The following is a 22,008-nucleotide window of genomic DNA, read 5'->3' on the forward strand; positions in this document are numbered from 1 at the left end:
TTGAATTGTTAACATTTTTGCTGCTCACATTTCCACGTCGGGAATGTTGAGAGGTGGAACGTTTCACACTCTGTTAGGCCGTCTGACAAGCATTCCCTCGCAAGTGCACCGTGGCTCTTTAATAAAGTGTACATCTACAGTTGTCTGTCATGTCTGGAGGTTAAAATATTTCATTACAAGCAGGTGGAAAATCTCACGGAAACTCCTACTCAAGGAAAAGTGTTAGCAAAGTATTGTCAGCAAACTTAAAGTAAAAATATTGGTCTTACATACAGATCAGGCATAGTATTATGACCACCTTCCTAATATTGTGTGTCAGGCTGCATCCTGCTGGGGATGGCTGGTCTGGTTTTACTTTACACGTTGGTGGTTTTAATGTTGTGGCTGATATATGTACACTGATCAAAAAAATAAAGGGAACACTAAAATAACACATCCTAGATCTCAGTGATTTTAATATTCCAGTTGAAAATCGTTATTCATTACACAGTAGAATGCATTGAGAACAAAATAACACAAAAATGATCAATCTAAATCAAAATTATTATCCCATGGAGGTCTGGAATCAAACTCAATATGAAAGTGGGAAATCACATTACAGGCTGATCCAACTTCAGTGGAAATTCCTCCAGACAAGTCAAAATGAGGCTCAGTAGTGTGTGTGTGGCCTCCCGGTTGCCAGTATGACCTCCCTACAGTGCCTGGACAGTCTGTGGTGCAATAGGGCTGGACGATTAATCGAATTTCGATCGCGATTTCGATTTTAGCTTCTCACAATCATAAAAACGATTAATGTGCCGCACAGTGTTTTTGCAAGTTCCTGCGCTGTAAAAGCACCGTGAACGCACCACTGTCGCATGCAGCTGCAGCAAGCATGTGACGTGTGTGGATCAATTGTGGAATAAGCGATTGACAGCATGGCAGAAAGCCAGCCTGAGCCTTTAGCTGAAAGAAAGGTAGGACAACTTAGTTCATTTGGAGACATTTTGGATTCAAATTGTCGGACGTGGAGCAGAAGGAGATTGTTTGCAAAGTTTGTTGCACCGTCGTGTCTGCACCGCAAAGCAACACGACAAATGTATTTAACCATTTAAAGTTCTGACAAAGTATTGAAGGAGCAAAAGACCCCCAAAAAACCGCTTCAGCCACCGCGACCGCAACACAGTCCTCCATTGAGGACACTCGTTACAATGCCGCTCCGTATCCCACCGGCTCCCAGCGACAGCGAGACATAACGGAGGCTGTTACCTTTATGCTATAAAAAGTATTTAAAGTTGAGTTTTGGTGGTTCAATAAATACTTTTTTTTTTAATCAATGCGTGTTAATTAACATTATCGCAATTTCAATATCAAAATAATCGTGATTATAATGTTTTCCATAATCGTTAAGCCCTATGGTGCAACGTGGTGTAGATGGAAAGAGACATAATGTCCCAGATGTGCTCGATTGGATTCAGGTCTGGGGAACGGGCAGGCCAATCCATAGCATCAATACCTTCATCATGCATGAACTGCTGACACTCCAGCCTCATGAGGCCTTGTATCGTCATGCATCAGAAAGAACCCAGGGCCCACTGCACCAGCATATGGTCTCACAGTAGGTCTGAGGATCTCATCCTGGTGCCTAATGGCAGCCAGGGTACCTCTGGTTAGCACATGGAGGGCTGTACGACCCTCCAAACAAATGCCTCCACACACCGTTTCTGACCCACTGCCAAACCGGTCATGCTGGAGGATGTTGCAGGCAGCAGAACGTTCTCCACACGGTCTCAAGGCTTTGTCACGTCTGTCACATGTGCTCAGTGTGAATCTGCTCCCATCCGTGAAGAGCTCAGGGCGCCAATGTGGTGAATCTGCCAATCCTGGTGTTCTGGTGCCCTGGTGCCCTGCACGGTGTTGAGCTGTAAGCACAAGCCCCACTTGTGGACATGGAGTCTATCTCTGACAGTTGCAGCAGAAACATGCACAGTAGTGGCCCGCTGGAGGTGAATTTTGCAGGGCTCTGGCAGTGCTCCTTCTGCAAACCTTCTTGCCACAGCTCGCATCGATGTGCCATCCTGGATGAGCTGCACTACCTGAGCAACTTCTGCGGGTTGTAGGCACCGTGTCATGCTACCTCTAGGAGTGAGATCACTGACAAAACACAAAAGTGCCAGAAAGGATGAGGATGATGGTCTGTGGTCACCATCTGCAGAACCACTCCTTTATGTTACATTTGCACAACAGCAGGTGCAATTGATTCACGATGTTGCTTTCCAACTGGCCAGGTTGATTTCACAGAAGTGTGATTGACTTGGATTTACATTGTGTCGTTTAATTGTTCCCTTTATTTTGAGTTTGAGCAGTGTATATTGTTGTGTATGGCCTCATTAGATCTTATTTGTGTGTGAGCAGCATTTTGCTAGTTGGCAGATGCAGATGAATGTGAGGGGCAGTGGGATGGTGACAGAGGAGGAAAGAAGGAAGGTTTTGATAAACAAATCTGTTTTCAGTGACGGAGCTTTTTCTCTGATCTTTGATTTTTGGTGAGATGTTTGATCGTTTGAACATTTATCGAAGGCACGTGAAAAGCTGAGAGGAAAGGAAAACAAGCGGAAATTGGAAACTTTATGCAACTTGTAAAATCGTAATATCAGAATCAGAATCTCTTTATTGGCCGAATGTACAGTGTACACAGGAATTTTACCAGCACCACAAACATTAAATAAGTTAACTTTGCAGAAAAGAAGAAAAAAAACTGTGTATACAATTTAGAAAGATGGGGAAAAAAAAGGATTATACATGTGATGCAATGACCTGAATAATTACAGGAATGGGTGCATGCAGACCTGAGCATGCGACCTAATGGGAGTATGTAAACAGGGAGTACAAGTAACTAAAGTAAAGCTATGTATTGGAGCAGAAAATTAAGTGTTTTCTTCTGAAATGTGGTGAAGTGGAGGTGGACCACAGCATAAAATGCTAATACCGAAGTATTTGAGTAACCGTTCCCATGGTGTTACATTGCTATTCGCTTACGCCAGCCTTATTTTTCAGGTTGCCGTGGGGTCCAACGATGGGGAAGCCGTGTTCATCAGGGAGTTCACTCTGATTCGACGGGACCATCTTCCCGAAGAGCCTCTCCACGACAGCGGCCCGAAACCAGACGACTCGGTGAGTTCCCTACCTCAAAAAAAAAAAAAAAAAAACGAAAAAAAAACACGCTCCACTCACTGTAACAGCTTAATTCTAGCGGACTGCTCCTTAAACACGAATCTCAAATCTCACACTCTCTTCCCTTTATAACTCGAATAAGGAAATAAACGGAGATGTCAGATGAAACTAAATCAACTAATAAATCCATCACGGTGTGTTTAGATAACACGCCACACCATAGGAGTGAAAAATACTCCATATTACACCTCGGTAATGAGTGCGAGTGAATGATGACTGTGGGCCGTGGGGGAGGGAGGTGTAATCTGACTGCGGGCTGACCCGGCTTGATGTGAAACAGGGCAGCGCATGCAAACACACACACTTGACACCCGTTGCATGTGCGAGGGTGGGGCGCCTTTCTTGCATCACATTACTCCCACTCTGTCATCACCTTTGATGAGACATGAGTCCTGCCCGTAGCGGTTTTCTTTAGCCAGCCTCTCACCCAGATGTTTTATCTAACTGCAGGGGGAGGAGGAGGGAGGAGGAGGGAGGGAGGGTTTGAGCTGCTGCTGCTGCTGTCCCACACAGCGACATGTAGCTCTCCCATCTCATCCTTCCTTTGTGACCAGATTGGCCCTGGCACAAATTTAGAGGAATCTCTTAAAACTCATCACAAGCAGCAACACAAACCGACTTTTCTGTTTGCAGTCAGGATGTTATGCAACTGACCAGACTTCACTCGCATTCTTCTGCTTTATGTGCATTCACCAGCACATGTGACCCGTGCAGCGAGGTGCCCGTCCTTCGAACACACCTTTTCCCGAGCTCCCATGCCTCAGTGGATGACTTTTTAACCTTGGCTTATTGAATATTCAAAAAAAAAAAAAAAAAAATCCCAGCGCGTGTTGAATACTAATCCAACGCAGTGATGTTTCTCTTGAAACGAAAAATCTGCTTGAACCCGACGCTGCACTTTGAAGGGAGATCGCGAGGGCTTATGTGACGGCTCTCATGTGCCGGATAGAGTTATGGATCAGAGCCGGGCAGAGCGAGTGTCTGTAATATCCGCGCTAACGTTGCCCTGCCCGCTATCTGTAAATCATTTCTATTTCCTCAGTGTTTTTTTGGTCCGTCTTTGCTGTTTTCGTGCACGTTTATATCCCAGAGGCGGCCTTAATGGAAAAACCATTTCAAAACTCTATTAAGAGTCAAGAATTTAAATGCTGTGGTTCATGTGCGCAGCACTGTAGTTAGAAACCACAAACAAATCTTTACAGCTGTTGGATTTCATATTGTAACCAAGCTGCAGCGTGATTTATGACGCACCGACCTCAAGTGAATTTTTGAATTTGCATTAGCTAGTTTCTGAGCGACTTTCAAACCCAACATCATGCGAAGGGTATTTATGTATCCACTCCGACGCACCGTGTTCGAGCCATCCAAGCCTCAGTTGCTCTTCGTGGGATTTGTTAAAAGGACTATTGGTTGCATTTTATTTGCCGTCATCAGACAGGTGCTTTGTGGTGATAAAAGTCTGAATTTTTCTTTCCTGTGACTTAAAAAGGTGGGTAAATTGTCTCTTGGGGGCACAAGCGTCGGAGAAAGTTCCAATATTAGACATTTAAAATCTGAAACTCTTAAGCAGATAAGATTTAATGTTATGGGGTTTTCAGTTTCCAGTGTAAAAATGCCACGGTGACTCTGAATCTGAACGTTGTTGCAGATACTGATGCTAACACGTCTTAAGATGAGGAGCGCACAGACACCCAGGAGCCACACTTGTGATTCCTTTCAGCACTCGCCTGGTTTCAGTCTCCCCGTGCCTGTGGCGCTGTTCTATGTTGGATCTAGGTTCAATATTAAGCTTGATTCAAAGCCAAGATAAACGCGGCTTAATTAGCGAGCAAACCCAGGAGGCAGACCTCCGAATCCAGAGTGTATTCGCTTTCTCTTGTTTCATGACTGTATGCCAGGGTCGGACGGTGGGCAGTGGGACTGACCTCCCCAGCACCCTTTATCCTATCCCCCAAGAGGGCCACAGATGAATTGTTCTCTCCGAAGGAAAGTGTTTTTCCTGGCAGCCTCGACGCAAGCTGCTCCGAAGGAATAGAGCTGTCTTACACAACTAAGCTCTAACATACCTTTGTAAATTAACCCATATTCATTATGTGATGGCGTGCATGCGCTGTGGAGCCTCAGTAACGTCAGCGTTCATAAACACATGTAAAGGAAGGGTTCCGGGTTGAGAGGTTCCTTGATTCAAAGCGTGTGGGGGGTCCGATAAGCTGCGATGTTGGCTGCTAAGTCTGAGAAAGTTTCTTTTTTTTCTGTGTCATGAGACTGAATGAGACAGGCTGTGAGGATAAACACAAAAGCTGCTCATAAATCTATCTCCCAGTCATTGTTTGACCATGAATTATTTTCCCCCCTGGAACATTAGTTTGATCTGCCGCAGTTTTGAGAACCGAATTTTGCTAGAAAACGGTCAAGATTTTATTGACTTGTGTGTTTTCTTGACAAATGGGTTTAACTGCAATGAATCTAGGACCTTGAAAGTTCCTGTTTCAGAACCGCGATACACACGGCAGCTGCTCCTCTGCCTTGGTGACTGACAGTGAACGAAAGACAAAGAAGGACAGAGAACGAGTATTGTTAATGCTGTAAGAGTCGGGAAAGATGAGGAAGAAGATAGAAAGAGGGACGCAACGCATGGCGGCTAATGTGTAGACGGCAAATACTGACCACTGATCCTTCATGTAACAGACTGTGTGTGTGTGAAGTAAATAACATTGACCATCTTGTGGCAATTCAATGTTCTACCACCCACTTACACCAAACCAGGCACACCCCACCCCATAGCAGTGACAGTCATTGATGGGAGCAGCCATCCCCAGAACACACACATGCAAAAATGCTTCAGGAACAACAGAAAAACACAACGAGGTGTCGACCTGGCGTCCAAATTGACTAAATCCCAAACTGATCAATCATCTGTTGGATGATCCACAGAGGCCCCTCCCGTCAACCCATAGGACCTAAAGACCCCCACTAACCCCGTCCTGTTTCCAGACACCACTGACAACATCCTCAAAAGGCCCATGTCCATTCTCTGATGAGTCACAACTGTGTTAAAGGCACAAGGGAGAAGCTACACAATATTAGGAAAGTGGTCATAATGTTATGTCTGATTGGTGTAAAGTTGTTTTAACATAAATGCATATTCGTTCTACTTCTTACACCATGACACAAAGCCAAACTGTCATGTCATGTTTGGAGTCATCTCATGAGTTCAGTTAATGTAATCCCTCTCGTTAAAAAGTCTTCATCTTGCTCGATGCTCTAAAGCTGGTTTCTACTGGAAACAGCTGCCTCTGGCTGCTGAGTTTGTCACGTACAGGCCAAAAAATAATAATTTAAAATGATGAACTGAAAGGTGATTAAATGTCTTGGAAAGTTTAAGGGGCGGCCTCTGTTCTGAAAGTTTTACTCAAGTACATGCGTTAGATTTCTTAACTGGAGTTCCTAAAAAAATACATTAGAGTTTACTATGTTGGCTTGAACACTTGAGTCACCTGCACCTTTGTTCTGTAACTGTATGTTATTCCACCTGTACTTTGACAGACCTGAAAAAAAAGGTCTTTTAGTTCATTTGTCCTGCTTTTAATCTGGGTCTGGACGCACTAATTGCTGCTCTGGGTCACATTTTGGGTTTTGAACACACCAAGAAGGACCAGGATATTATGGGGCTGTGGCAGGTAAGTGGTTGGAAATGACAGTCATTAGACCCCCCCTTTGTAGCTTTGACTCCAGGCCTGGCGTGAGGACACTTCCGCTTCACCTGCCTTTACATGTTTCGCGAAAACGGCGCTCCGGTCCTCTTGCTAAGTTGTTGTATTTTCACACCTTTTCTCTCCCTCGTCTTTCTGATACACGTTGGGTGTTTGGTTAGACATTCCTTCCTCTCTGCCCTTCTCTTCATCCCGTGCCAGGCAGTTCAGGCCTTAACGTCTTACATGCTCAATTGCACCTCAAGCAGCAACCGTCAGGGCTGCGTTTTTTTTCTTATTGAGAACCATCGGGGTGAACGAGAATCGAGGCGGGTTACGCCTTTTGGCCGGTCGTCATGGTTTGGAGTAATCGGTGCTGGGATAGTAGGGCCAAGGGGCCAGTTTGAGTGGCACGCAGAGTGGGGAGCGCTCGGTGGCCATGGCAGCAGCAGCTCGGCAAAGACCGGAGCCCGTTGCTGAGCTTCATGCTGACTTGGCAGCTGCGTTCTGCATGTTGCGCCAGGTGGAAAGGGCGACAGTCTTGCGCAATTAAACACTTCATTTGTCTTCATTAAAAGGATGGACATGTTGGTTTTGGCAGACAAAGACAATGCTTGGACTCAAACCCCTTTTTCCACTATACGCTATTCCCCTGGTGCTACATGTATGCACGTCATGTTTGAAGGTGTTTCTTCTTAGGTTTAGCCAAGAATGCCACAAGGATGCACATAGGCAGTCGTGTGCACAGCGTACGAATGATTGACAAGCAATGAATGTCTGTCTCCTCTTCAAAAATGATTTCTAAGGAAAATTTACTCAACGCGTTTATTAGGCTTCAAGAGTAAACACAAAACATGCTGGTGAGAAACATGGATCTTTGTTCTTGTGGTTCTTTTAAAGGGTTAAGTTTGATTTTTTTTTTTGGAAGCACACTTATTTGCTATGTTGCTGTGAGCTGGATAAGTAGAGCTTATGTTTCAATTAGCTCAACGTAAGCTTAACATAAAGACTGGAAACGAGAGAATGGGGTGCATTGACATAAGACGGTGTTTATTTATCGCATGTATGGGAAACTATGACAGTCGCGTAGATTAATGTATGAAAATATATACAAGAAACAATAAAAGACGGTATCAAATTTGAAAGAATGTACAAAATATAGAAGAATATGCTTCACTCTGACAGTCAGTATACACAGTGTGAGCAGTGAATTCAAAAAATGCAATTAAGATTGCATTAAGCTAAGCTAAGCTAAGCTAACATGCCTGCATTCATTGTTCAAAGACCAACTGTGGCAGCTGTTGTCACTTCTGTCTTATATAGTAGTTTTGTTGACTTTAGTCTTTGTCCTATTTAATGTATTTTGGGCTGCATGCTCTTTGTGTCCTATTTAATATTTCTTTTCTGTTCTTCTCACTGTTTTTTCTTGACTTGTGCTGCTGTAGCATTTGAATTTCCCCACTGGGGATAAGTAAAGCATTAGCTTATCTTATCTTAATTCAATCAACCTTCCCTTTAACTTTGGCGCACTGGTTGTAAAAATGGAAAAAAAACTAAAAGTTTCAATTGAAACAAAATGTACAGATATTCTCACGGTTTTCCCTTTTCATTAATTATACTCCAATCAACAGTAGATGCATGAACACTGGAGTGTATTTATAGATGTGAAACTCTGTGTCCCATCACTGTGTTGTGAAATCACATTTTCTGAGTATTTACTCATTATTAGACTTGTTTTCTTTAGAGAGATCGACTTCCCTGGATCAGTCCGTGTTGCATGCGATTGACTGAGCTGTTTATTAGAAACACTGCCTCTTTGTATCCATGCTGTAGTTGGATTGGAAAACCTTGAGTAAACGGTGAGTTATAGCTACTTTTGTGACTCCGGTTAGCCGTAAATGCAAATGCTTGTTTTTGCAGAGCCAGCTGTATGGGAGATTTGTTGAACAGGCGAAACACTTTCTTTGCAGTAGAGATTTTATCCAGTTTTTTTTTTTCCTTTTTTCTTTTACAACAAGATAAAGAAAGCACTGAAAGGGAAGGCAGCGAACGAGGAGACATGCAGCCTTCCTGAGTTGTACGCTTTGGCTAGCTGACTGGTGTTTGGCACATCTGTGTGCTGTTTGGAGGCTCGGTCCCAGCGCTCTTGAAGAAAGTGCTGAGCGCTGGTGAATGTGGTGTAAAGCCACGTGGCTTTGGACTGGGGATCATTCCCTCACCCCTGTGTTTGTTCCATCAGCATATGTGTTCAGTAAATCCTTGGCCCGCACCACGCCGCAGCGAATATCTCCCCCTACTTGATGTGGTCTCACATCAGTGCGCTGTGGGTACTGGAGTGGTGCTGCTGAGGTAATACCGCCAGGGACAAGACCTCACCACAACACCCACATAACAAATGTGGCTGTGTGTGAATGCATGCAACCAGCAGTGTGTCTATTGCTGGCTACTGCTGCGTGCACACTCCCCTTCCTAGAGGCTTTTGCGCAGCGTACCCTCATGTAATCCCATAGCTGTTTGTGTTTGCACTCTGCACTGTGTTATACAGCAGGAATCCACGTGTTTGTGATTCATGCTCCTTAAGCATTCAACACTATCACATGCCACCTCGCGCAGAACTGTCTTTGATTAATGGGAAAAAATCCTCCCCCGTCACCCCCGCAGTCTTCTCTCCTCACCCTTCTCGCAGTGTCTGCTCCTCCGTGGCGTGTGAAGGCACGCACACATTTTCTGAGGCAAGTGATTGATTTCTAATTGTTTACATTTCAGGTTGCCCTCCCTGTTGCAGATGTTTGTATTCTTCTTCAGGTTTGGCATGCGTTTACCCAGGCATGCACAGACACAAACAGACACAAACAGACACACAGGGTCGTGCCGAAGCCAGGAAGTTTCATCAAGGAATTTTTGGATGTCTCCGCTCTCGGTTTTGGCGCAGCACATAATAATTGTCTCCAAGTGGAGGTGATTGTTACAATTAGGCCTGTAGCTCAATGTGTGTTTAGGCACGTGGACGGGATCAGTCAAGGCCTTTGCTAAGGAAAGGGGTTTCGTTAAAGGTTGAATAAAAGCAAAATTCGCAACAGTTTTCAAAACATTGGTATCACAGCCAAATAAGAACACCTCCGTCTGACAAGTTCTCCGTCTGATGCCTGGGCTATAGTGCCATTAAGAAAAAAAAATAAAAAAAATAACAAAGTTTACTTTAAAATAAAACAGTCTCTTGGACAAGTTGTTTTTCACCTTGTGGTACTTGACTTGAAATAAACCAAGCGCGGGGAGGTAGTAACAACTTTAATAACTTAAGTGGGACTCCAACGTAAGCTTCTGTAGGAGCTCTTCATAGTGCTCACTTGGCTCAGGCAGCCTCAGTATGTAGCCCGTCTCCAGTGTAAGCAACAGCGTTAACCTGAGTTACAGCAGTAATTACCTGCTGCTGAATGATCCCTGCCACACATGCGGAGCAGAGTTTAAGTTAAGAAGTGAACGAGCTACAAGCTAAAGTATGTCCCTCTTTTTAAGCGAGGGCTCGTATTTCTCCGCGTGGTGGTGGGTGGACACGTACAATACAGTAGCAGAACAAACACATCTACCTCTTTTCATATCTGGAAAGCCACGTCCAGTTTTGGATGTTGGATCCGGAACAGATGGGTGATTTATTGGAAAAGAGCTGCTGCGATTTAAACTACTTTGATTGCGTTGTATTATGTAAAGTAGTGTTAAAAGAAGAGTTTTACTAAGTATTTGTGGATTGTACAGAGAACCACCAGCTGTGATGATTCCTCGCTTAATTTACAAGAAAGTATGAGTAAAATGAAACAAATCAAACCTAAGATAACAACATCAGACAATTTAGCAACTGACGTCCTGGTGTATTACTCTATTGCTCAAGGTCTTGCTCTTTGTGGCCTACGTCACTGTGACGTCACGATGTTAGAGGGAAGCTTGAGGCGAACACTGTCAATCACGTAAATGTCGTCTTGGTGATTAAAAGAAAGGATTGGAGAGGGACAATCAACAACGGACACACTTGATATTGGACAAGATTAATATGTAATGAATCATCAGTTTCAGCCTGGATAACGTTATGGGTTAGAATAAATTGTGACTGAAATTAGGTTAAGTTAATCTTTATTAATTATCTGGGGGGTTCTTGTTACAAGTTAATGCTAATGCTAACTGCTAGCTAACGCAACAAGTTCTATGTTTCAGGGGTGTCCAAGCAGAAGTTGCATTTACTTCATTACCCTCCACTTCCATCTTGTAGTATCTTTGTTGGAGAAGCTTCACTTGATAAAGACAGACCAGACTTCGTCCCCTCTGTGTCCTCCTTCAGTCAAATCGTCCATCCGGTGAGTGAGAGTCTAGGAGTCCGTGAATGTAGTCCCATCAGTCAGTGAGTTTATTCTCTAAAATATTCGTTTTCCTCATTCATTGTTGCCAAAACAGTCCATTGAAATATGCTAACTGGCGTTTACAAGCTATTGTGTTAGAGATGTTTTGCCTCCAGCTAAGCTCCGCCCCTCGACAAAAGGGGTCTATAACATTGCACATAGCACCGTTGGACCTCAGATTGAGATAATAATACATTTATTGAAGTTCACTGGGAAACAAACATCCCAGGAAGTAATACTTTGTGATACTGAATCTTACTGCTGGCTTATTTGTATACCTTCACACTGGAGGCATCCCTGGTCAGAGACATGATATTTTCAGATTATCCGTATGTACAGTCAGATTTGGCTCAAATGGTCACTTGGACATGAGGGTCAAAGGTTAAATGGCACGTCACTGTGGCCTGACAAATCTTGTCTACTCTTAATACATCACATGTAACTTGTGGGAAAAAAACAACACAGACATCTAATACAATATAGCAATGGAATATTTACATTTTCTATCCGACATGTCAAAATCATACTTTTTTTTTTTTGCAAAAATAGTTTTTAGTTCAATTCCTTCAAAGCTTTCTCCACATGCAGAATGGAGGTAAACTGTAACTTGACTGTTTATCGGAGGCACACTGCTTATTGTAGTTATTTTAATCCATAATGCAACACCTCAGCCTCCATCATTAGTCGTTTTATAAAAGTTGTCTGCATTTTAACATTCGTCTCTATGGGCTTTTGCAGAATTATCTGCTGCATCCTCCAGCCCATGAATAAGTTGCTTTGAATAACCGCAAAATGTGAGTTTCCAAAATGTGATTTATTTTCTGCATCCCTGTTAAGTTTCATACTCGTAGTTTTCTCACAGGCTGATTCTCCACTCAGCGTCTCTGGTTGCACGGGGCTTAGAGTAAAGTGAAAGAAGGCTTTGGTCTAAACATGGTGGTCTCCCTCTGGTGCGCGATGCGAACTAATCTCCGCAAACTGCTGTAAGCACTCTGAGCGTAAATGCGAGAAAATCAGGACCGCGGAGTGCATGTGTGGAGACCTACGGCTTTGTCCGCAAAGCTTGCACCCTCCTGCACATGCTCACGGAGAGTTTTCCCTCTCAAGAAGCCCGGGGAGGGAATGTAATCTGTTCACAAACCACAAAATTGAAAAATGACCCTGACGCTCTTCCAAGTTGAAAAGTGAACAATGCTTGCAACACAAGACGAGCGTACTTAGATTAGATCTTTATACAACACGGAGGTAAGCCTTTCACTTTAGATAGGCGTAATTTAAGGATCTCTTTAGGTCGTGTTCATTTGAGTCTCTCAAACAGACTTTCTGTAGGACATAAAGCAGTGGAGACTGCCGCTGTTTTTGGTTCCATATAAAGTAGTGCTTAAATGCGTTTGTGCGATTGTTTAATGTAAAAGAGCACATTGAAGTAGATTAAATTAGAATTAATACTATTTGAAGAAGAAAGATGAGCCGTATAAATCCTATGTGCAGAAAGTCGAAATTGCAGAAATGTTTCTGTTTCTGGGAGAATATTAAAATGGAGCCTTCATGCGGCATTGAATATAAACGTGTCAAAAAATCCCAGAAGACAAGCGCCATCTTGGAAGGTCAGTCACCATCGCCACACAGGAAACCGCCAACAAGATCCATGACATGATCTTGACAGACTATAGAACAACTTCTTCTAAAAAAGGCTCGACGTATGGTCAATGTAACGTGTAAACGTAGAAGGGGGCAACGTTAGAAAAATAATTGTGATTTAGGAGGTTTAGCAAAATCCACTCCTTCTATGTTAGTTGGCCACAAGCTTGTCAATCAATCATAAAAATAAAAAAAAATAAAAAAATTCTCCTGTGTCATTATTGTCGTGAACGACTCAAAGTTTTCACGCGCCTTTAATGTGTGTATTCTTTGTCATTCATTTCCAGGATCAGAGCTCAGGAAATGATGGAAACCTTGAAGAGGTCAATATATTTTTCTTGTATACGATTACTCTCTTTTTAACTCGTGTTTGTGTACTTTGCAAGCTGCGGTTTTGCGGACAAAGCCCTCTGCCAAACAAATTAAAAATTTCCAAAGAGAGCTGGTTTTAAGACGAACGCTACGAAGACGCGCAGCTCAAATTATATCCTGCAGCATGCAATGCCCGTGACGTATCTGAAAGATATTCAGTGTCTCCTCCTAATCAGTGTTTGTTATAAATATTTCCTCTCTCGGAAATCAAATTAAGCGTAGCAAGATGTCTCACAGGCTTGTTGAGATGATTGTTTTGAGAAAACACGGGCTTGTAGTTTTTCTTCTGATCCTGCGATGTTGTCCTGTTCCTTAGTTGGTCTTGCTTCTGAGATGAGAGTCAGATTTCTATCCGTCGAGCAACATGATATTAACACTTCCCAGCACGTAGCAGCCGAATTAGGAAGATTTCACCATGCTTACCGCAACACAAGAGGCCAAAATCAGTATTTTATTGTCTTCTCCTGATTGGTAAAACTCCTGGTGTAGGACTGAGTTTCTCTATTATTTGGCCACTATACAAACAAAGGGAATAAGAGATCTGTTGAAAAGTTAAAGGGATACAGACGTCGTACAAAAACAATTCATATATCTGGTGCACTTAAGGCGACGTGCATCGTCCCACCACGGGCTTCCTGGATTCCTTATTCCCGCGGCTCTGTGTCTGAATCCCAAACTAAATCACAATGAAAGACGACCCTGCAAAATATTGAAGCCTCCAGATTTATGAGCCCCGTAGTGAGCGATGACGGTCCCACGTTGAAAGCATTGTCCTGGGGGCCTCGGGCTGGGAGCCAGGGTGTTAGTTGACTAAAGACAACCTTCTGGTTACTCCGTCCCCCGACGAAACGCCTACATTGTCTCGTTCTGTCTGTGATTTATGCCATTAATCCTCACATCAGTTTGGAGCCAGATGTGAATATATAAAGCTGTCAGTTGTTTGATGAAAGCATTAATACTCCGCAGAAAGCTAAACAAGAGCTCATCTCCATTCAGCAACACGCGCAAATACGTTGAAACTAAATTCTTCAGCAACCGGAGATACTTTTTTTTTTATTCAGCTCATTCCCGTTGACCTCCACAAACATTCAGTTTTCACTTCCTCGAAGCTAAGAATGTGCCTCATGCCGCTGGACTTGTGGCGCCTTGGTTTTACAGGTTGAACCGCGAGCAAATGAGCGGCATTTCTCTCAATCAGCTTTTCTGAATGACCTCACTGAGATAATGATAGGGGATGAGGCGCAGCCCCGATGAGCTTCTCCTCCACTCCATCTCTCAGTGCGAAAAGCCCCGGATGATGGAGTGACGGGAAGCGGAGGTGGAAGGGCAACGGCTGGATGAGGGTTTTTAAGGCCTGGCTCTGTTTTTAACCCTCAATTGCATGGCGGCACGCGGCAAAAGACACCAATTAGAGGGAGGCGCGGAGTGAAGCCCGGCTAGATGAGCTCAGCCCGCGGCTCCTGTCTGACACAAACACAGCACTCGAAACATGGGCCCGTCCCTCCCTCCCTGCCTCCATCCCTCCCTCCTACTCCCCCCTTGGATGGTGTATTTGTGCGTGTCCCCACCGTACAAGAATTCGATGACGACAGCACAGCACAGTGAAAGTGTTTGTGTTTATAGTGGCTGCTAATGATTTAGAGTGTGTACATATGCGCGTGATGTAGGGGCTTGTTTGCTCTGTCCGGTGGCGAGGGTGAAGATTTATTTTAGCACCCTTTCATTTTGTGGCTGATGCCAGAAGCTGAGAGTTTATGTAAACCTCTGCCACAGTCGAGCAAGCTCGGACCACCCCAAACCCGCAGACATGTCTCGTCAGTGTGTGTCATGCTTCAACCGTGGACTTTTTATGCGTGCGTGCGTCCACGGGGAATTGCTGTAGAAACCCCAGTCCCCTGCTTTCCCTCCGGCTCTAAACTCTCCAAGGTCAGAGTCAAAACACTGAAACCAATAAATGCAGTCATGAGAAAGTGAATGGACACCAGCTTGAGCGATGAGCTCAACGGGGACTTGTAGTTTCGCCTCTCGGACACTAGATGCTGCTCTTGAGCCACAAAGGCCGCAACAGATGCCGGTTCAGGTGTTGATGAATCGGTTCTCGGTTTGATATTTCTGCCACACCACCAACATTGAATCGAAAATGTTTAAGTAGACTTTGTTCTCGTAAGCCGGTGTCCAGGAATAACTCGTATCATTTCTTGTTAGTCTGTGACTGAACACAATTGAGGGGAATACAGATTGTGCACATGTCAGTAGGGTTGTGGTTGTGGTTTAGGTTCTGCTCGGATCAGACGTTCACAAAAACACCTGTGGACGCAGATTTCATTGAATAACCACAATCACAATCTTATTCCACCTGCACTCAATGAAAGGTCACCAATCCTATATAACATCGAGTGAGGTATAATATATTTTCATCGTCTTTTTTTGCAGAATGATTCCAGTTTTTAAATCTTTAGGTGATGCTACAAACTTCAAACTTTAACATTTAGGCCTGACATGAGATTTTAAACTCATATTGCACCGTAGCATCATCTGTCTTGGGTTGAGATTACTGTTCCTCTTAGGAGATCCAAGGCCTTCTCAGGGCAAATTAGAAATGTAATAAACCCCAGGGTCTCCACCCAGTTAGCCATGCCTTGTAAAGGGAGGCACCAAGGCCCTCATCAGATGCCCAAACAGCTTCAGTTGGTTCATTTTGATGTGAAGGAGGATATTTCTAAGTCTAAAAGCTCATTTTGGCTGCTTGTATCTCCAGTCCCCTACTTTAGGTTGCCACTGGTTAGGTTGCATGATGATAGCTGTAATCTGAAACCCAGGCTGACTGGTAAATAGAAAGCTTTGCCTTATGTCTTAACTTCCTCTCCTCTACCACAATGGTGAATCATTACTGCTGATGCGGCACCGGTCTACTCCATTTCCCTAATGAACGAACAAGCCGGATTCTTAAATTCCTTTGCTCGGGCCACATCCCTTTATATAATGTCTATTAATTCCATCTGTATAAGAGAGATAATTTCGGAAAATAGTTTGCAGTTTTCACCGACGTGGTCATCCTCCGCTCTCCTGCTATTCACATTTAGCGCTTGAGCTGCTGCCGATACAACGGTGCAAACACTTCTCCGGTTGGAAGTTCACTACAGTAGCGTATTTAGACAGCTGTAAGCCCAAAAGCTCTTGGGAAAACAGGGTAAAGGGGTTTTTATGTGGGAGCGGGATGGAATGGGGGTGAACTGATCCACTGCAGCTCCTTTCCTGTGCGGTTTACTCTTGAGTCATGCATCCAAATGTTCCCTCTCCCTCTCCATCACCTGGCCAAGCTTTGACTTGACACCAGCTTAAAGGAGGACACATGAGGTTTTGTTTCACGAAGCGTGCACTTGGTGATTTCTGTTGTGTAAACTGTGAAAGAGAAATTTGGTGTAATTCCCCTGTTCAATGGCAGCGTAAAGGAACGTAGCCCTAGGTGTGAGTTTTGAAACAGAAACGGCCTTTCTCACAGTGTGTTTAAGGGAATGATGCATTACTTAACATATAAATGTGTACAGTTCACAGTAACATAAAGAGACAGACAGGTTCTCATGTCTTTCCTCTCTTTCAAACACATTACCCGCAGTAGACTCCGAGATGCAGGGCCTCGGAGGCTAGTGGCAACCTATCATCATTCAGCCCACATCATGTAACTCCATATGAAAGATGATTTGACAATTCCTTATGCAGCCACTAGCTACCCACTGTCTTCCAGCAACCACAACAACAACAGCAACAACAACAGCAACAGCAGCAACGATAACAACAGTAACAATAGTATCAATAACAATAGTAATAAATGATATATATATACACACACAGTATATACGGACAGAAATTAATTAAATAGATTTGTCTCCTGTGTTTAGACCTCAGAGGTGAAGGTCATAAAAAAAACCTGCAATTACCACTTACGACCAAAGGTGTCGCCAAAGAGGACAAAGTATTTTTGATTCCTACTTTACCTTTTCTTGCTATTAAGAGAACGGTGAACACAGCAATGACACATGTTCTATTTTTGTTCTACACTATTTCACGATGAAATATACTTTCCTTGGCTTTATTTGTCTATCATTAAATGCATACCTACAAGCTGCATGGTTGAGGACTGGTAAATCCCTTGGAAAACCTGAATGTGTGAAAAAAGTTAAATGGAAATTCATTCAACAAATGCTAGGCAACAAGTCCTCTGGACAAATCAACTAACATATTATCGAGGTTGTAGTGATTTGCTGATTGTAATGTGACAGACCTATCATAGGATCGATATAATTTGTAATCCGAAGTTGTTACAACACATGGTGGGAAACATTCTCAGTTTTAGGATGTGTCAGCTCTTTGGTTAAAATTTGGTTAAGTTGGAGCATGTGGTTATACCCCAAAACAATAACTCTTGACTTTTGGTTGTGTTTTGTTGAGTCTGTTTTGTTGACCCATCTATGCACCCTGACCACCTCCCTATGTGGAGTTTGTTTATCCGTGCTAATGTAAGCTGCCATCTTAATTAGTTCCCTTTATGCCGAATTTGCTTTAGTGTTTTGTCACTTTGTCAAACACAAAAAAAAACTGATGCTGCCTGCCTGAAAGTCTTTATAGTTGCTTTAAACATTAATGAAATGCGTGATAAGTGTGTAGATAAAGTGGAAATAATAGTTCTACTACCCGTTGATCACTCCTCTGTAGTAGCTCTATGCTGTTTCGCCACCGGTTACATCAAGAGTAGTAATGTCAGCTATTTTCTCTTGCCATTATCTTGTGGTCATACTTCTTGGGTTCCGATTTTCACAAACTTGGCGTGGCATTACTACAACAGCATCCTGTCATGATTTTTTTTTTTTATTCCCTGTCAGGCAGGGGTCTGAGGGGAAATTTGGAGACAAGGATGAACATTTTCAAGTCATGTTTATCTTGAGGCTTTGGTGGAAAAGCCATAATATGCGTCCTACGGGCCATATTTACTTGTTGACCTACTAGTGAGCACTCTGTATTTGATATGCCAGTGGTTTTGGCATAGAAAGGCTGGTCGGCGTGCTTGTGAGTGTATTTTCCATATAGATCTGTGATCTGCTCAGTGGGTTTAGACAGACAGGACAGAAACGCTATCCAGTGATTTTTGGAAAGAGAAAAGAGGAGGACTGGATGGAGTGACAGATTGAAAAGGAGCGAGAAAATGCAAATAAAATGGAGCTGCGCATGGGTGAGTTGACTCACAACGTGCCTTTTTCCACTCTATTTCCACCGCGCCAGCATCCGTCATATTTTCATCTTTCCCGTCCACACTGAGTTAACAGAGACCGATAAAGTTAGCCTAATTCAGTGATAATCAGTTCACGATGGGCTCACACATCACACAATCTAATGGATAAATGTCCTCCTTGGGCCTTTTTTTTGCAGCACGGTTACATCATCTGTGTGTTTCTTGGTCGATTACAGAAGCATATGGGTGAGGAATGTTTGATTGCAGAACGGAGCTGTGGCAGGCTGATGGATAGTTTCCTCTCTCTGAATGCGGGTGCTGCAGGACAAAGCCCAGTTTATGTGTTGAAGTGTAGCTGCTTGAAAGAGCTGTCAGCACTCCCAGCACCATGGCAAGCTATGGACACAAGAGGTACAATATCTCTTATCTCTTGCATGGACTCGAACAGAGGACAATAAGCTTCTGAATTAGGTTCAGAAGTATTCTTGTATCCCGTCGCAACGTCCACAGGTGACCTCACATCATGTTCAAGCACAGTTTGACACGATATAGAGTTCGCAGTTGAATCATCGACTCTAACACTTCTGCCACCACGCTTCACAGTCGGTGCAAGGTTTCTTTTCTGAAAAGCACCAAACAGATCTGCTGTCACTGTGGCCAAACAACTGCAGTGATTTCGCTCTAATGTTCCCTTTGAGCAGCTTACGTCTCCCATGCAGGTCAACTGTATACAATCACTTATGTGCTTTGACATAAACAGCTGCCTGCAAGTCCTGTAATGACATTTTGAGGGTTCTTGGAAATGTCAGCCTAATTTCTATAGCACGGTACGGCTTGACTCAACTTGACACGCAACACTTCCCGTGGCAACTCTCTTTGACCAATCGCTGCTTTGCAAGGTTCTCACATAACCTTTCTATATTGACTCATGTTTACTTGGAACCTTATCCTAGATGGTACCTATAGAAGTACAGACGGGTACTATCCACGGATGAAAACCTGAAACAAAAACCAAGTCACGTGAGATTGAATCTACACAGGTCAGGCATGATATTACGAACACCTGATTAATATTGTGTAGGTCTCCTTTGTGCCTACAAAACAGTTGTGGCTCATCAGAGGGTGGACATGGGTCTTCTGAGGGTGTCCTAGGTCCTATGGGTTGAGGGGAGTTTGGGATCTAGTGAATTTGAAGGCCAGGTCAACACCTCGAGCTGTTTTTCATGTTTTTTTGAGTTGCTGCATCTTGCAAGGAGTGTCATTACTATAGATTGGGCGTGTCTGGTCTGGTCTAAGTGGGTGGTACATGAATGCCAGGTCCAAACGTTTCCCAGCAGAACATTGAATTGATACAAGATGGTCAATGTTATTCACTTCTCCTATAGACACATAGACACATAGACATACATCACCTTTTATTTCTGAAGGCCACGGGGCACTGTTTAATTTTTGGCGTGACGACACCGCACACTCCAACAGCTGCACTAATGTTTTGTTGTCTCCTCCTTGATGATAACTTGACAATCTTGAACTGTTTCTTCTCTGTTTGCTGGTTATTGTCGTTCGAACGCTCTAGCATGCAGACAGATATTAGAAAAACCTGCCCTGTTTAAGAGTAGAGAAGATTTAAGGTCCAAAAAAGCTTTCTCAGACTTTTAAACGGCTAGTACTTATTTGAAGGACGATAAAAGCCAACATGTTTGAGCCAGGGACAAAGCCTTCATCAGAGAATGAGTAATGCCTTGAGAGGTGTATTGCTGAAAGCCCACTTGTGTGCATGCAGATACAGTGAATTTCTGCGTTTCACTAAGGGAATTGGAACAATGTGCTCGAGGTGTCATCCATTTTTCCTTTAATCGTTTCCATATTTGTAGGTCAAACACAGGTCATAACAAGGAACTGAAGTACACACGCCCCCGTTGCTCTCCGTGTAATTGCATCATTATTTAACACAGTGGAAAATGTCAGATTTCAGAGGACGCTCCAAGGGTTAAAGCCTCCTTTGACCACCTTTATCATATTACTATCACTTTCTCTGATCGTCCCGGGGCCAAAGACAACACACAATACATTTTGGAGAATGAAAAACACATGTTACTGATGTGACTTAATTTTAGGGTTAAAAGCTGAAACCTTAGCTGTGCGGAGCATGTACGGGAGATCAGACACGTCTTTTGCGGCGAGAAAAGATTCGGCTAGCCCTGTGTGTAAAAGCTCCCCACTCGCACATCATGAATAATAAGCTGCTGAGACAAACCAGGTGCCTTTTTATTTGGAGTTGCTCTTTGGTGTCTGGACTCGAAAAATAGCCGGTGGAACTGTTGTGTCTTGTTTTGCAATTACGAAAGAGGTTAACAAGAGAGTCTGTTTCATGTCTGCCCTTCAAGAAGACCTGCTTTAAAGCTCTGAGCATCGCCTCTGTGGAGTGTCACATCATCAATAATTAGTCCTAATATTGGTTCTGTGACTCATGGTGCTGTCTTCTTGTTTTTTTATACCATTTTCATGTGTACTGTATTTTTCACACTCTCTCATTTCTTGCAATAACTGGTCTTTTAAAAGCTCCCGTGAACCCTGACATGATTGTGCTTGTCATATTTACAGTTCTGCAATACTGATGGAGACTGTTGCAGCCAAAAAGCTTGGGTTTCACACAGTTGATTAGTGCAAATGGTTGCAATATTTTTCCATAAGAACAAAAGGTTTCCCTCGAACACCCAGTCCAAGGTTACACAGAACCTGGATCTAACTCTCTCAGTGTGAATAAAATTTTCTCCTTCTTACTGAATATACTTTTAAAACCTGTGAAGAGAGGGACCATTGATTTCCAAACTTTTATTTAACAGCATCCATGAGACTCAAATGTAATTTATGGTGAAATGCACAAGGAAACCAAAACAAATTAATCACTCAGACAAGAAGGTCTTCAGAGAGAAAGGGGATGACAAAGGCAGGTTGCGTGTCAAATGTGGACAGCCCCAGATGGGGCAGTTATGTCTTCTGTTCAGTTTCACCGGACCTGGTGGGAGAGGATGTGCAATTACTGTTGCAGTACAGTACTCACTACTACTCACCATACAGCAGTGTCAGTTGTGACAAGTCAGTCTTTTTTTTTTTTTTTTATTGTTTTCATTGGCAAGTTTTAGATTGTGCTAATTAAACTACGTGAAATGATGAATATGATTGCTGCTTAGAGGCAGGTAGTGCACAGAGGGCGTTTAGGCTTTTATTGCGATAAAACAGCTGCTGTCAATGCCAAAAACTGCAATGCAAGTAAATCAGCAGGAAGTTAAGCTGAAACAATGAACATGACGACTCTGAAACCCAAAAACTGAATTAAACTGATAATAATTCTGAAGTGGGTTCATCATTACAGGTCGCCAGTTCACATACTTGTCAGTTATGCGCCCTGTTGTTAATGTAAAATTATTAAACCACTGCAGCTGTTATAGTTTTATTGATTTCCCAAAAATGA

The 22,008-nt window shown here is 43.3% G+C and overlaps 1 protein-coding gene across 1 annotated transcript in view; it reads left to right on the plus strand.

The window, feature by feature from the left end:
- The window catches only part of LOC125022117 (ADAMTS-like protein 1), a 96,168-nt gene that overhangs the window by 34,735 nt on the left and 39,425 nt on the right, over positions 1–22,008 (plus strand). Inside the window, exon 2 of the mRNA XM_047608431.1 lies at positions 3,037–3,153. Coding sequence (XP_047464387.1) covers positions 3,037–3,153 — 117 coding nt within the window. The remainder of the gene's footprint in view (positions 1–3,036; positions 3,154–22,008) is intronic.

This window comes from Mugil cephalus, chromosome 1 (assembly GCF_022458985.1).
Source record: "Mugil cephalus isolate CIBA_MC_2020 chromosome 1, CIBA_Mcephalus_1.1, whole genome shotgun sequence".
In the NCBI taxonomy this organism is placed as follows: Eukaryota; Metazoa; Chordata; class Actinopteri; order Mugiliformes; family Mugilidae; genus Mugil; species Mugil cephalus.